General features: G+C 40.0%; 1 protein-coding gene across 3 annotated transcripts in view; it reads left to right on the forward strand.

The window, feature by feature from the left end:
• LOC121166504 (arf-GAP with Rho-GAP domain, ANK repeat and PH domain-containing protein 2) overlaps positions 1-17,056 on the forward strand; it is a 172,104-nt gene that overhangs the window by 89,554 nt on the left and 65,494 nt on the right. For all 3 annotated transcript variants that reach the window (XM_040995670.1, XM_040995669.1, XM_040995671.1), the window contains exons 13-18: positions 35-217; positions 3,214-3,388; positions 3,829-3,963; positions 13,456-13,600; positions 16,004-16,106; positions 16,693-16,891. In XM_040995670.1, coding sequence (XP_040851604.1) covers positions 35-217; positions 3,214-3,388; positions 3,829-3,963; positions 13,456-13,600; positions 16,004-16,106; positions 16,693-16,891 — 940 coding nt within the window. The remainder of the gene's footprint in view (positions 1-34; positions 218-3,213; positions 3,389-3,828; positions 3,964-13,455; positions 13,601-16,003; positions 16,107-16,692; positions 16,892-17,056) is intronic.

Here is a 17,056-nt window from a genome sequence, read left to right on the forward strand (position 1 = left end):
AACTGTTTTTTTTTATTATTTTTTGACAATTAAGCTTTTTATCATCATTGGAAACAAAAGAGCAAATGATTTTTGGGCTGGTAATCTTCAAAAGGATGAAGAATTACACATGGATTCACCAGTGGAAAAGAGAAAAAACTTCATTATTCAGAAATACAAAGAAGGCAAATTCAGAAGGACCCTTTTGGCATCTCTCACTAAAGAAGAATTAAATAAGGTATTCAGTCCACCATAGTTTTAGACCTCAGCTAGATTGTCTTTAAACATGTACCAGGATGTCTGATAAGAAATAAAAAGTGGGATAGATTTTTGACTCAACAATGCTGCTTTGGATACCTGCATTCAATATCGGAATGCCCAAGTTTGAATCTGGGCTTGCCTGCTTCAAATCCTGTGTTTCTTCTAATGTACAACTTGTTTTCTATTGTACAACTCAAATTAGTTGGCAGATTTAGACTGAGTTATTGGCTCCTGGCATCAGACTAGTCGAGCCTCAGCTTTTATTTCTGGAGTGTGAACAAGGGTTTAGGAGACCTGTTGCTGCCTGCCTGCCTCTGGCTTGGTCTTTGCCTTTCAAGTAAGTCGAAATAAATAAATAAGTAAATTTCAAACATCAAAATGTCTTAGATTTAAGAGTTCAGTCATAACTTCATTCATATGTTGCTGACAATGTCACCAGTGTTGCCATAGTTTACTGAGTTTATTGTTAACAACTTATGGTTTATCCAGTGGAGTCATGGCAGGATTTTTTAAGCCTCACATGGTTTTTGTTTTTGTTTTCACATTTATCAGTTCTTTTCTATAAGTTTAATGATAATGCTGTTGGATAAGGATTCCTATTCTTGCAGCATTTGGCTGAACATTATTGAAAATAAATTCTGTTGTGCCCCTATGAAAATAAAATGTATCAAATTGATTTGTATTTGTATTCTGGCTTAGTTCTCCACAAATTAGTTTTCCCACTTCATTTATGTGAGAGTTCTAGTAAAATCAGGTCACTAGCTAATTTTAAACAGGACAGTAAATATAGATAAGTTCCTGAGCTGGGAAGGGAATGAAACAAGATGTCAGGAAATCATTTGGTTAGATGTTGGTTGTTACTAAGATATGGAATCTTTGGGCCCGGCGCGGTGGTGCAGTGGTTAAGGTCCTCACCTTGCATGCCTGGGATCCCATATGGGTGCCAGTTCTAATCCCGGCGGCCCCACTTCCCATCCAGCTCCCTGCTTGTGGCCCGGGAAAGCAGTTAGGACGGCCCAAAGCTTTGGGACTCTGCACCCGCGTGGGAGACCCGGAAGAGGCTCCTGGTTTTGGATTGGCATAGCATGGGCCGTTGCGCTCACTTGGGGAGTGAATCATCGGATGGATGATCTTCCTCTCTGTCTCTCCTCCTCTTTGTATATCTGCCTTTCCAATAAAGATAATAAAAAATAAATTAAAAAAAAAGATATGGAATCTTTTTGTGTAGCATTTTGAAGGATGCTGATTGCACCATTAAAATAACTGTCTGGTTATAAGCTGTAGAATTAAAAGAAGATGTCATTGACTATGATTAAACAAATCCTCTTTACTGGAGTTCGATGACTTAACTATGTAGAGGACATTGCACTCAGCATGCCTGGGATACGATGCTACCACTGCTTCTTACCAAGATCCTGGCTGCTGTGCATTCTGGGAAGAGGCTCTAATTGCTGCCATGCCTGGGAAGACCTGGATAGAATTCTTGGCTCTTTATTTTGGCCTGGCCCGAAATGATGAGTATTTGGGGAATGAATTAGCTGATGGATGAGCTCATTGCTTTTTTTCTCTTTCTGGTGCTCTTTTAAATAAATAAAATTAAGAAGTTAAATTATGAATTTGGGAAGGTAATTGGTAGAGAGCAAGGCCATATGTTCCTTACATTCCTTTTCTACTTGATGCTAATACAAATCTTATAACTGGCTAGTTACTGATTCTCTCACTGGGATCCTGTTGGCCTGCCACATATTTACTAAGAGCCAAGCCATTAGATTGTTCTAAATTATGTACCAGTCAAACACATCTCTCTCAATTTTGGGGGAGCTTAATGTATCAGCCCTTATCTCCAATTAGGCCCTTTGAAATTGACTGTTTTTAAATTTTTTTTTTTTAAAGAACTGTATTTGGTAACTGTTGTATGCTTAGTTTGGAGATACAATTCTGATAGTAAATAGATTTGCCTCTTTATTCATGGTAACAACAGTAAAATCAAAAGGTTAAATGGAAATAGTCGCAATCCAACAACTTGAAGGAAAAGTATAACATGACAAGACAGAGTAAGAGGAAATATACATGAAGTGAGACTGTAGGCATTTGAAAGGGATGACAGTAGTGCCAGTTCCAGGAACAATAGGTCCTAGTTCAGCCAGGAGATTAACGTGAAGTCTGAACGAAGAATTCAGGCCTTTGGATGCTGGTTTGAAGTGAATTCTGGAGGTGAGCTACACCACAGTACGAATCGTAATGATGGGCTTTCTGGACAGTGCCTGCGGTTCATCCTGGGACCCCTCAGCTGCTCAAGGGGCTGGCTAATGACTGCCCAATAGCTGCATTACAGCAGACAGCTTCACCAGCAGACTGTCCACGTACTCCTGGGAGTAACGGAAGTAACCAACAATGAGACAGATGAGGACTGACATCACGGGAAGAAAGGAGAGGGCAGCTTATTATTTTGAAGCAAAAAATGCATGGTTTGGTCCATGCATTTGCTAGTTTCAGTGCCTCCATGTACTCTTCTCTCTACTCTCTTCCCCACAAAACGAAGATACTGAATTTTCCTTGCACTCAATAGTTCACATTCTCAAAGCACAATGATAATTTGGATAGTTTACCAATCCCGAATAGTTCAGAAAATATTCACAGTTAGGGGAAATGTTATTATTACATTTGAGATGAGTAGCAACCATTATCAACTTGGCTAAGTGTAACAGTGTTTCTACTGCTCACAGGAGGGCTTAGAAGGGATTTCACAGTCCCAAAGCAATGCATTGGGACTTGGAGGTCTTACATTACCTCTCAGTCCATACAGTACAGGGCTGTCTGCCTGCTACCTCCTTCAGGCCATAGTCATGATGAGTGTTTTAGGAAGAAGTAATGCAGCCTTCTTCCATGACTGTGCCACCAGACTTTCACTGATGGGAAGTGTTAGAATCATACTTTCTTGCCTTTCAAGCTCTGTTTTCTTCTAATGAGTAGGCTCTCTGTGCTGCTGTTGTGAAACCTGATGTTCTGGAAACGATGGCCTTGCTGTTCAGTGGAGCAGACGTCATGTGTGCAACTGGAGACCCTGTTCACAGCACCCCCTATTTGCTGGCCAAGAAGGCTGGGCAGAGTCTGCAGATGGAATTTCTTTACCACAACAAATTCTCAGGTCTGCGCCCATCCTTGCACTAACCTGCTCTTTTCTAATACATCCTTATAAAAATGGACGCACGAATTCACTTGCTTCTGTAATGCACGAAACTATTAGAATGAAGAAAAATATAATTACCCAAATGATAGAGGATACTTGAGACCTTTTTTATATCATGTCAAGAAAAAGTTTTAGGCATACATCTTTTATATTTGTCAAATCTTATAAATGGAAGATTAAAATAGTTAATCCTGCATAATCATTTCCACTAAAATTAAATCCGATTTTCATATATGAATACTAAGCGTTACATAAGTGCATATTTGTAATTTTTATGCAAAGAAAGATAAAAGTGTCTATATTTATTTTTTGGTAAAGTTGAGGGTGCTGTTATTGAACTCATCTCCATATTTATAAGCAAAGGAAAAATAACTTTTATATTTTGCACCTTTTTCTAGATTTCCCCCAACATGACACTCATTCCGAGGGCGGATTAAGTCAGGAGGCCTCCCAGTCCACGTTCCTTTGTGACTTTCTGTATCAAGCTCCTACTGCGGCTTCTAAACTGGCTTCCGAGAAAAAACTGCTGGAAGGTATCTTTTCTTCTTTTAGATTTTTTTGTCAGATAAAACTTTATTCCATTAGCAAAACAATTGGGTTTAAATTTTTCTTTCTTTTTTCCCTTAAGATGTTAGATTTGATCTTACAATGGAGAGATATTTTTGGAGGATTATAGATGCTTCCAGGCAAAGATGGTATTTCATGTCCTGCAACAGGGACTTGCAGCTGGGCTGCAATGCTGAGCAGATTCCCGGCAGAGTTCACTGATGTGTGCTTTCTGGGTGACTCGGTCTCAGATTTTAAACTTCATTTCCAAAATGAACCTGAAAGTCACCCCTTGCTTCTAGGGATGTACACCCTGACATGACCCAGTGAGACCGTGTTAAGGAAAATCGGTGACTTCTTCCGTGCGTGTTAAGCATACCCTACAAAAACGTGTGGTGCCAGCCGGCCTGAGCGTTTCCAGTTTCACCAGGCTTCAAATTTTGAATTTTTTTTCAGAGTTTGGAATATTTGCATATATATATTATTATATCTTGGGGATGGGACTTGAGTCGGGACAGTGAAGCTCACTAGTGTTTCATATATACATAACCTGAAGGTCAATTATACAGTGTTTTTAACAATTCTGTGCACAGAACGTTTCATAGTTTGAAATTTTCTGCTTGTGGCATCTTGTCAGCATGCCAGAAGGTTCAGGGCTTGGGAGCATTTCACATTTTCACATTTGAGATGGTCAGCTGAAAGAATAGTCAGGTGATACTAGACAGAATTTAGTATGCTCTGAGTAAAAGTGTATGATTGTGTTTAAGCAGAATGAAAACTGAAGCAAGGTTTAAGAGAAAGATGATAATCAGTTTGATTTCAGAGTGCACTCCAGGTTTGGGGAATTAGCTGAGCAGTCTCTTCTTAGTGGGCATTTATTCATTTACATTCTTGAGTCAACCTAGTGCTGGGTGTTGAATTTATAAAAAACAATCAAGGGCCCAGCGCAGTGGTGCAGTGGTTAAGGTCCTCACCTTGCATGCCCGATGGGCGCCAGTTCTATCCTGGCAGCCTCGTTTCCCTTCCAGCTCCCTGCCTATGGCCCGGGGAAGCAGTCAAGGACAGCCCAAAGCTTTGGGATCCTGCACCTGCGTGGGAGACCCGGAAGGGGCTCCTGGCTTTGGATTGGCATAGCTCACTTGGGGAGTGAATCATTGGACGGAAGATCTTCCTCTCTGTCTCTCCTCTCTGTATATCCGCCTTTCCAATAAGAAAATAATAAAAATAAATCTTTGAAAAAAAACAATCAAGACACAGACTTCATGGCCAGTGTAGTACATTTGTAGGAAGTTGTGACGTAACTGCTGGAAAAGACAGTGAGACCTGTCCGGCTCCAACGGAGGAAGGAGATATTTGCTGAGTGCACTGATGGTTAACGAACCTCAGTAGCCCTAGCATTCATTCATTCATTAACTGGTGGAATTTAGCAGTGTTAATTTATCAAAGAGCAGGAGGATAGAAAACTAACTCTAGGTTATCAGCTGTGATACGTGTGCATTTGAAGTGGTTACTTCATCATCAAAGTTTTATTTGTCTTCTCCGTATACCCCCAGAGCCAAATGGCACTGGCATGAACTCTGTCAGATTTCCCCGAAGAGTCACAGCCCTTGGGTGAGCCCACGCTGTCTGTACATGACATTGTTTTAGAGACTGCATGAACAATGATTGTAATCTTCGCACAAAGTCTGCGGGCGAGTTGATGTTAAACCAGCTTTATCGCAAAAGAAGAAACTCAGCATGAAGCAGAATTTCACACATGGCTAGTGTTCTAATTGTTAAGATAACACTTCAGGCTTGATCAAAGTGTTGTTGGCTACGAAAGAGTAAAGTGACAATGTGTATTACCTTTAAATTTAGATGGGCTGGTTCTTTCAGCACATAAAAAAAAAAGTTTTTATTCTTCCTTTACTGTGTCTGATAATAAATGACAAATATTAGAGAGAATGTTTTTTTTTTCATCTTTTGTTGCTCTTGCCACTGTTTAACCTGTAAGTAGTTCAAACATAACTGATCAGAGGAAAGGTGGCAGAACCTAGATAACCTTTGAATTCACTAGAGCTGTTATTAAAATAATTGGATAAAGCTGTTAATATACTTGTCTGCGAGCTCTTACAAGCTTTCTGGAATGTGTCCCGTAACCACTGAGAGATCTTAGCCTCATGTTTCAAGCCACTTGACTTTAAAAAGATCAAATAGGACATTTGAAAAGCAAAATTGTGTTCTTAAAGCCTCTTATATTCTCTGGAGCAAATAAACACTTAAAAAATTTTTTAGACAATTGTGGTTATAAAATCTGAAAACTTGCCAGTTTGATATTGGACTATTGAATGCTGCCTACAACAATGCCAATACATGGTACGCCTGTGATCACCATTTGTTGAATGCATGTCTGTTTCTGTCTCTCTGTATGTCTTTTTGAAAGCAAGAGAGAGAGAGAGAGAATGATTGAATGCATGAACGAATGAATGAATATTCATCCTCTGATTTACACCTCAAGTGACCATCGGAGGCTGGCCAGGCTAAAGCCAGGAGCAAGGAACTCGATTCAGGCACCGGGTGTTAGGGAACCAGGTACTTGGGCCATCTTCTGCTCCCTTCCCAGGTGGCTAAGTAGGAGACTGGATTGGTGGTGGATCTGCCTGTCCTGCAACTGGCATTGCCATATGGGTATGTTAGTGTCAAAAATGGGAGCTTTACCTGTTAACATGCACGCCCCAGAATGGCCATTTCTTCATGCATTTTACTACCAGTATGAAAATGCAAGTTACACAATTATATTTCAGCTTTTATCTGGGTATGAAGTGATTCATTTGTGGCCAGTATTTTGGCAGAATATGTTAAACTACCACCTGTAGTACTAACTTTTTTTAGTGAGAACTAGTTCACATCCTGGATGCTCCACTTCTGATTTGACTCCTTACTGCCGATAGCCTGGAAATTCAGCATCAATGGACCCAGTGGTTGGCCCCCTGCCATCCACGTGGGAAACCTCAAGGAAAACCCTGGTTGCTGTCTTCCTTCTGATACAACCCTTTGGTGTGGCCATACTGGAAGTAAAGCAGTGGGTAAAATTCTCTCTCTCTCTCTCTCTCTCTCTCTCTCTCCCTCCCTCCCTCCCTCCCTCATTCCCCTTGCATGGGTGTTCCTTCTCTATCTCTCTGTAACATTGCCTCTCAAATAAATTATTATTATTTTTAATGATGCAGTTATTAGCACACAGCATATCTTGTATAAAAGATCCCATTGAAATATGACATGTTAAACTGTTAAGCAATATTTTGTTTTCTCTGTTTTCCATCCTCTGTCCGGGATTCTTAGTAGTGTTGCTAATGGAAAGCATAAGCTTTGTGGGAAAGATGAATTGTTGGGAACGTTCTGAGATTAGGGTCCAGTTGAAACCTTTGCCTCTGAAAGGCAAACACCTGGAGAGGGGCAGGAAAATGCACGTGCTCTTTTATCAGTTCAGGATCTCTGGATCTCAAGTTCTTCTGGCCTCCGGTTATCAAGACTGATCTGTATTTTTTCTTTTTTCTCCTCAATCTAGTGGTCATGAAGAGAAAGAGTAATAGCTGTTGTTAAACCTAAAGCCAGAGCTGAATGATAGCATCGTGGTTTTGTTTTGCTTTTTCTGCACAACTGTATTTTGTTCCATGGCATTTGATTTTTTTTTTTCAAACTTTGTTGTTTTACATTTACTTACTCCCAAGGAAACATCAGATCTTTTTTTTTTTTTTAGATTTATTTTATTTTTATTGCAAAGTCAGATATATGGAGAGGAGAGAAAGAGAGGAAGGTCTTCCATTTATTGATTTACTCCCCAAGTGGTTGCAACAGCCAGAGCTGCGCCGATCTGAAGCCAGGCTCCAGGAGCTTCTTCTGCGTCTCCCATGTGGGTGCAGGGTCCCAAAGCCTTTGCGTCATCCTCGACTGCTTTCTCAGGCTACAACAGGGAGCTGGATGGGAAGTGGGGCTGCCAGGATTAGAACTGATGCCCATAAGTGATCCTGGCATGTGCAAGGTGAGGGTTAGCCACTAGGCTACCATCCAGTGCCCACAGTGTTTGATTTTTAAAAAGAAAGTGGTTAATGTGGTTTATCAGAAGCTTTGCTTTGGCTTGTTTGTGCTTACTGTCATGGGTAAATGTTGAGGCATCTTTTACAGTTTTGTTCTATGGAAAGCCAAGGTTATATTCTTTTTATTTTTTTTAAGCTTTGTTATTTTTACTTGGAAGACAGATTAATAGAGAGAAGAGGCCTCCATCTGCTGGTTCACTCCTCAAACGGCCACAATGGCCAAGGCTTGGTTGATCTGAAGCCAGGAGTCAGGTGCTTCTTCTAGGTCTCCTATGTAGGTGCAGTGTCACAAGGCTTTGGGCCATCCTCTGCTGCTTTCCCAGGCCACAGGCAGGGAGCTGGATGGGAAGTGAAACAGCTTGGACACAAACTGGCGCCTGTATGGGATTTCAGCATTTGTAGATGTGGGATTAGCCAATTGAGCCATTGTGCCAGCTCTGAGCTTATTTTCGTATAAATGTTTTCCAAAAGTGTACTCCTGTTTTCAGTGGCTATTGAATGTGATCAATTAAGGAAAGTCTTCATCAGAAAATAGTTCTTTGGCTTTGTTTTATTTTTATTATTTTTTTATTGGAAAGGTGGATATACAGAGAGGAGAGACAGAGGAAGATCTTCCATCCGATGATTCACTCCCCAAGTGAGCACAATGGCTGATGCTATGCCGGTCCGAAGCCAGGAGCCTCTTCCTGGTCTCCCACGCGGGTGCAGGGTCCCAAAGCTTTGGGCTGTCTTTGACTGCTTTCCCGGGCCACAGGCAGGGAGCTGGAAGGGAAGCAGGGCTGCCAGGATAGAACTGGCGCCCATATGGGATCCCAGCCGTGCAAGGCGAGGACCTTAACCACTGCGCCACCATGCCGGGCCCTGTTTTTTGGCTTTGTAAAACTATCTTTCCATTAACTACATTCAGTGTATTATATACCATGTATTGGAAAGTGTGACTTCTGTGTCCTAATATGTTTCTCTTAAAAGGACATCGGTGGCTCAACATTTAAAATTCATGGACATACACTGTGTATCTTCCTAAATTAACAGTTATAACATCTAGACCCCAGCTGCCTTGGGTTCTGCCACTTGCTTTGATGCTAAGTCGTTGTATGACTTTGTGAAGGTTAATTAAATGTTCTGTGCTGTAGGAATGGCTATAGGGAAGTGGCATCATAATAGATTGTTTTGATATGGTCTTCCAATAAAATGTGGAGAATTGTGCATTATGCAAAAATGGAAAGAAAAGGAAGAGGAGTGGCAATAAGTGTGGCTGTTATATAACATGGCTGCCTCTGGGCTTCTAGATGGTCTTTGAGTTTGTGTTGTCCAGTAGGCTGTTTCTGAAAACCATGCTAATATGTTTGGATGTTGATATGATTCCATAATCATATTGGTGCACATCACTTCTGGTGTTCTTTACTTATGCTTATGTAAATCCTACAGTTTTCCTTCCAAAAGCCATTATACTTAGTGAAGTAAGCCAGTCAAAACAGACAAATATTACATGTTTTCATTCACATGGTAGTTAATGTAGAATACAGGCCCAGTGCAGTAGCCTACTGACTAAAGTCCTCACCCTTCATGTGCTGGGATCCCATATGGGCGCTGGTTCATGTCCCAGCAGCCCTGCTCCATACCTGTGGCCTGGGAAGGCAGTCAAGGATGGGACCCTGCACCCATGTGGGACACCCAGAAGAGGCTCTGGGCTCCTGGTTTCAGATCAGCTTGACTCTAGCCGCTGTGGCCACATGGGGAGTGAATCAATGGATGAAAAATTTTCTTCTCTATCTCTCCTCCTCTCCATATATCTGATTTTCCAATAAAAACAAATACATCTTTTAAATAAATAAATAAATAAATATATATATATCTTACAAACAATGTGTAAAAACCAAAGTAGTATCTTGCAATTTGTCTTTAATTCCTTGTTTATACTGCCATGGAACAGTGGTCTTTTTCCTTTTAGCTTGGTGAATATTACGGTTAGTGGTGCATAAGCCTGTGATTAAAGTAAATTATAATTATGCTTTTGCAGAAATTAGAGAAAAACTAAAGGAGGGGATTGAGGAAAGGAGAATAGGAGAAGGAAGTATGTTTATGTTAGAATTATATCTATGAGATGGATGAAAACTGTGCTTTTTATGCTAATGATTTTTTTAAAATTGAGTAAGAAGAAATGAATAACCCTTCTGCCAGTGCACCCAAGGTCTTGCCTATTGAAAGCCCGAGTCCTGAGAGGTATCCATTGCATGCCCCACTTTTACTGCGGTGGACATCATGCAGTAACTGATTAACAGTAAGACTTGTGCTGCACAGAGGGTCGCACAGGGGCTATTGACATTTTTTAAAGTCAGAGTCAAGAGTTCACGTCTAAATTGGCCTAAGCAGACAGATATCATCCAGGATAATTTTGCCAAAGCTTTTCATTGCTTCCCAAATCAATAGAAATGTCAAGATTTCCCATCACAGCTGTGCTGCTATAAATCCTCAAGGGTAATATCTGTGCCTACCTTGTCCGACCTCTGGCCCGTTTCACTTATGAAACTAAAGCTAATAAATGGTTATAGAAATGATAATATGACAGAACTAAATCTCCTCAAGCCCATATTTCTAACTTAAAATGAGTTTGTGTGCACCTCTGTCATTTGTTTCCCATTAGAATTTGCATAATTAGATTCTGCATCCACATTTATTTTATGCATCATTCATTTGGCACTGTTTGTTAGGACTTTCAGATGTCTCCCACTTGTCTACTGAAAGAGGCACAAACTCTGGAACACCTGTCATGTGAGGCCCTGGAGGCCTGGCCTCTGTCATGAACCTGCCGTCTTGTGTACCATTTCCCCACTTGGTGTGTAATCTTATCTGTCCAAATAGGAGTTTGGATTTCGCCTTCTGTGACTTTGCTCACGCTGTTCTTTCTCAGAATCAGGAAATGCTTGTGGCTCTGCATACACTCTTTGCTGTTTTAGAGGCATGCCTTCCCAGTCATAATGGACTGTTTTAAAGCTGTTTCTTGCTGTAAAGATTTTTCTGACGTTTCCTCTCTGAGGGTGGCTTTTGTCCTTGAAACTGCCGGTCTCCTGCGCGTACTGCCCGATGGTTATAGTTCCAGACACCTATTGCCTCGCATGGGATTACAAGCCACCAGTGAGGACAGACAGAACCCTCATCTGTACCAATGGTGAACTTGTGTGTGTTGACAATTCTGGAGGTTTTGTCTTCTTCTTTTAGGAAGATTATTGTGATTTTAAACTCTCCTTTTCTAAGACCAATAAAAGATTTCTTTGTGCTGTTTGCCTCTTGGCGTTGACTTCGCACTTCACGTGGTGATCTATTTTTCATAGTGTATGTATGTTTGTTAGAGTTTCCTCCTGTTGAACATCTCTCCTGGACACTGTGATTTGAAGACCTCCCTATCCTAAGGTTCTGATGATGTGATGAAAGAGAATTTAAGGAGCAGTTTAACATATTGTTTCTTACGATTTTTTTTAAAAACTATCCATACTTCATTTGAGACTTATAGAAAAATACAACAGTGCAAAGAATTGTCTTGTATCTTTTGCCCAGCTAGCTCAAACCTTAACTATTCGAAGTGACTTTTATCCTCATTCTTAGTGTGTATGTATGTATACACACACCAATATTCAAACACATATGCGTTTTTCCTTGTCTGCTGTTTACCTTGTGCTGGCTCATTTCTGCACTGGAGCATGTGATAGCCATTCTTTCATTATAAGGTTTGGCTCTCTGTTCTGAGTGGATTCTCCTTTTACTTTTTATGTAATCTTCAAAACGCTGTAGCCTGGCATCTTGCACTGCCCTTATAGTAAAGCAGACAGCTGCTTTATTATCAAGACCCACAGGTGTTTTTCTCCACAATCGTTTTATTGGATAGCTTGCTATATTTAATGTTGTTTATAGAGGGGGCCTGTGTTGTAGTGAAGTTAATAAAACCTGTAATGCTGGCATCCCATTTGGGCACCTGTTTGATCCCAGGCTGATCCCATTCCCAGTGCAAAAGCACTGGAATATGGCTTAAATGCTTGTTCCCCCTGCACCCATGTGGAACATTTCAGTGGAGCTCCTGGATTCTCTGTGCCCCATTGTTGGCTGTTGTGGCCTTCTGGGGAATGAGCCAGCAGATGTAAGATGTCTCTGTCTTTACCTTTATCTCTCTGCCTCCAACTTTCAAAACTTGTATTCTTAAAAACAAAAATGAACACTCTATTTCTACTCTATTTTATACTTGTTCTCTTCTTGCTTGCTTTGTAGTTCACTTGGACACCTCTCTATTTATCACTTGCTGTAGTTTTAAGGTTTTTGAGACGTTACATTTAGTTACGATATATTTTGAACTGCCACCTTCATCCTGAAGTCATTGTGGTTATCAAGACCTTTCCTTGGCTTCTTAGTGCATACTTGAATTGGATTTTTACTCTCTGATTCATTGTTGCTAATAAAAGCTGTTATTGCAGGGCACTTGCCTTTAGCAGATTTTTGTACATAATGAGTATCATTGTCCATCTTGTAATCGAAGCTAAAAATGATAACCGTGATTAGTGAGTTCTCTTTACTTCTTGTAATCATGAGTGTGCTTAATTTCCTGAAAACACACGTGTCCTTGTGTTTCCTGGTCCTTCATAATCGCTAGTCTCAAAATCTCTCGCTTAAACCTCTGTCAACAGAGGCCTATGGCCTTGTGCTGTCACATCTGTTTGCCTTGGTAAGAAAAGTGCAAGAACTTAAAATCTGATGTCATTTTACTACCAGGACCATTTTCAAAAGCTCAACATCATCTGTTTACTCAACAAGAATCGGCAGGTTTTGAAAACCAGTTAACAGTCAATATGGATTTTGGGGCCCAGATGGTCTGTCTCGTTTCAGAGGCAAAGCTGCCACTTGATGAGTGTGTGTGTTGGTGTTCTCCATAACTAACTTTATTTACGATGAGAGATGATCTGACGTGACCTGTAAGCTTTGGGAACTGCTTCCTAAGCCAGAGGAGTTTAATATTCCCTGACCAAGCCATTCAGAACAGTGCAGGTGGCAATTCCTTCTTTGGGATACCCACCTGTGATCAGCTGCTGCCCCTTGTCTTCTTCCAAACACAAATGTTTTTTCTTCCTAATCCTTCTTACAGACATCAGTTTTATAATTTCAGAGTTCATTTGCAACAAGTGGTTCGTGGATCCTCTGGCTATCAAGATCACAGTCATTTTTGCCTTGTACATTCTTTTTTTGTTAGGTTGCAAAATTTTTTAAAGCAGAAAGTGTTACACCTTTATTTCCCATGTGACGGTAACAGGCTCATTACAATGGAATGCATTTATTTGTGTGCAGCTACTATTTCAAACTATACTTTTTAAAATGGATTTATGTTATGGCTCATCTGTTATTTGTTTTGCTCTAAATTTATAGAGATAAGTAAGAAGTGGTGTGTTTTGGAAGGAGGCTTCTTGAGTTACTATGAAAATGATAAATCTACCACACCTAATGGCACCGTTAATATCAGTGAGGTGATTTGCCTGGCTATACACAAAGAAGACTTCTATTTAAATACTGGGTAAGTCTGTCATTAGCACAAAATGCAAGATGTTTTCAGATAATTGGCACACTAGGTAAAAAGGACTTTGTTGTCATTTTATTTCTTTAATTGCTTCTGAAAGTTCTTTAGGAAAATTCACAAAAAGTAGGAAAATGAAATAAATGAGGTATATATCTAATATTTGCATTTAATCATAAGAAACTTTATAGTATTCTCTTTATCATAATAGTTCTTTTACAGTATGTATTCATTACTTTAAATAGTGGATGAATGACAATTGTTGAATTCATCTGAGTATCATGAGTAAAATAGATGAAAATGGGAAATATTCAGTGATGAATTGTTCACAATGAAATGAAATATTAAGCAAATTCAATGACATATAGAAATGCTAAATTTCTTAAGAATCTGTGCTGGAAATTTAAAAAAATATGTTGCAAAGATGGAAATACAGAGAGATGGAGAGACAGAGTAAGATGCTCTGTCCACTGATTCACTCTCTAAGAAGCCACAATGGCTGGAGCTGTGCCAGGAATCCAGAGCCTCTTCTGGGTCTTCCACACGGGTACAGGGTCCCAAAGCTTTGGGCCGTCCTCGACTGCTTTCCCAGGCCACAGGCAGGGAGCTGGATGGGAAGCGGGAATGAACCTGGCAAATGCAAGTTGATGACTTCAGCCGCTTGGCTACCGTGCCGGGCCTTTTGCTGAAATTTTTAATGCTCTGAAAGAATTACTTGAGAAATGAAGTGGGATGTTGGGGAGGTCCATGTTGTGGCTTGTGACATAGGGATAAAACTGCTGCCACCAACTGTGACGTCATGGGTGATCTGAGTTCTCTCTACCCCAGTTCTAACCCAGATCCCTGCCAGTGTGCCCGAGAATGCAGCAAAAAATTTGGCTTCCTGCACCCACATGGAAGAAAAAGTTACTGGCTCTATGCTTCGGTTTGCCCTGGCTGCAGCCATTGTGACCATCTCTCTTCACTTGCTCTTTCTCTGAAACTTTTTCTTGATATAAATACAATAATCCTTAGAAAGCAGAAAGTGTTATTTATGTAGCGTGTTTGACTTAATTTGACTTAATAATTCACTAAATTTTAGGACTTTAGGACACAGACTAAGATCATTGGTCTGAAAGTTTCCTATCATGTTTTGTGTTATATTTAATGAAAAGTAGTATAAGTATTAAATCTGAAAAACTAGCTTTGTAAGATCATAACATTTTAATGAAATTTTTATTGCAAAGCTATATATTTACATAACGTTACACAGAATATATACAAGCCAAAGTGACTAGCAAATGCAGTTGTTCTTTGGTATGAACAAGGTTGTTAGTTGATTTACTTTAAACACAATAGTGCTATTCTAATGAGTAGTCACTTTAATATGGCAGAATATAAAATTTTGAAATAAATGCACTGCATATTTAAGTTGCTAAATTGAGAAATAAATTGGAACCTAAAGAGAATTGACATTTATTCATATCAACATATAATACAACCAAAAATATAAATTTATTTATGAAATATTACAAATGTTAGCAGAGATGGTCTTTTGAGATTTTATGTTTTTAGATTATAATAGCACACACATTCCACAAAACAGGACCGATGTCAGGACATGGGGTATCACTCTAATTGTGTTTGTGGAACAAGCGATGAAGTTGGGGGGCATGACAGAAGATAATTTTTGGCTAAGAACAGAAGAGGGCTACTTGTTCTTTGGATAGATTTCCTTTTAGGTATTAGTCAAGGCAGAATGGTCTGGAGAGGACAGAGGACACCAGTGGAACCCTGTGCCATATCAGCCGGCTAAAGACCATCCAGGGCATCGGCAGGGTCATCCAGTGAGTCATCTGAATCACTGTGAACAATCCAGACCCATCAGCAAAGTGGTGTTAGGAAGGGTGAGGAGGTTGAGTTCACATTTTTTTTCCCATTTAATGGTATTAGGATGGATGAGGAGGTTGAGTTTATGGTTTTTTCTCTTTTAAAAAGAAATTTAATTAAAAATGTCACCTGTGGGTCTGGAGAAGTAGCCTAGCAGCTAAAGGATCCCTGCACCGTCAGGATCCCATATGGGTGCTGGTTCTAGTCCCAGCAGCCCTGTTTCCCATCCAGCTCCCTGCTTGTGGCCTGGGAAAGCAGTCGAGGACAGCCCAAACCCTTGGGACCCTGCACCCGCTTGGGAGACCCAGAAGAAGCTCCTGGCTCCTGGCTGCAGAATTGGCTTAGTTCTGGCCATTGTGACCACCTGGGAAGTGAATCATCAGATGGAAGATCTTCCTCTCTGCATGTCCTCCTTTGTGTATCTGACTTTGCAATAAAAATAAATAAATCTTTAAAAAAAATGTCACCTGTATGCTGTTCGGTGAGAACCAGGTACAATGGTTGATGGTGTCTATTTATTCATGCATGCTACAGGCCTGTCTTTATTTTTGAGATCTACCTACCCTCTGAGCGTGTGTTTTTATTTGGAGCTGAAACATCTCAAGCTCAAAGAAGGTGGACAGAGGCTATATCCAAGGTACTTAAATGTTATCTTATTATCTGAAACCCAGAAAGGATTCTTAGAGTCTGAGGTTGAGCTTCAGGGTTCCATGAACATTTCATCTAGTGCTCTAAATGTCTGTTCATTGGGTGTTCATAGGTTATGCTCACAGGAGGTTAATTGATACCTTTCTATAGCTTTAATCAATCGGTGATCTTGGAAAAATCATTCCTTGAACTAAGCCAATCATTTGCTAATGAAATTATTTTCAGGGTTGCTGATTTTGTATAAACTTTTGTATGTAAATTCAAAGGGGAAGGGAAAATAATCTGTAAAAATATGTAAAACATGTAAATGGAGAAAACAGTGAATGTTGATGTTTTTGAAAAGGCCACAAATGTAAGAGAAAATCTTCATGTCTCAGCTTCCATGGAGGCAGAAACATGGTTTAAGATGCTGCCATTTCTAGATGCTTTCCTACTGGTTAGCTTTGAGACACGGAGCAAGTTGTTTTCAATTGGGGCGACCAAGATAATTGTTTCGCCTTTCCTCAGGTCTGTTGTCAGGGAAGGGATTTCCTATTTTCACTGTCTATATTACTTTTCTGTATTTGTTTTAACAGCATTTTGTTCCCTTTGTTGCTGAAAACTTAACAGAAACTGACTACGACTTGATTGGCCAGCTCTTCTACAAAGACTGCCAGGCACTGGATCAGTGGAGAAAAGGCTGGTTTGCTATGGACAAATGCAATTTGCATTTTTGCCTTCAGAATCCAGAAGTTCAGGAAGACAGGATGCACTTAAGAAGACTTCAAGAGTTAAGTAAGAAGCTTCTCTCTTAGGGATGCATTTCTTCATAGGTGCAGTACTGGTAGCTTCTACACTAAATTATGGCTTACTCTATAACTTGGGACCATGTAATATTAATAATTAGCTATAGTATTAATTATGTGTGTTTTAGATTAGTATTTTTTACACATGTACTTA

Source organism: Ochotona curzoniae, unplaced genomic scaffold, assembly GCF_017591425.1.
Source record: "Ochotona curzoniae isolate NIBS_2020 unplaced genomic scaffold, NIBS_Ocur_1.0 patch153, whole genome shotgun sequence".
In the NCBI taxonomy this organism is placed as follows: Eukaryota; Metazoa; Chordata; class Mammalia; order Lagomorpha; family Ochotonidae; genus Ochotona; species Ochotona curzoniae.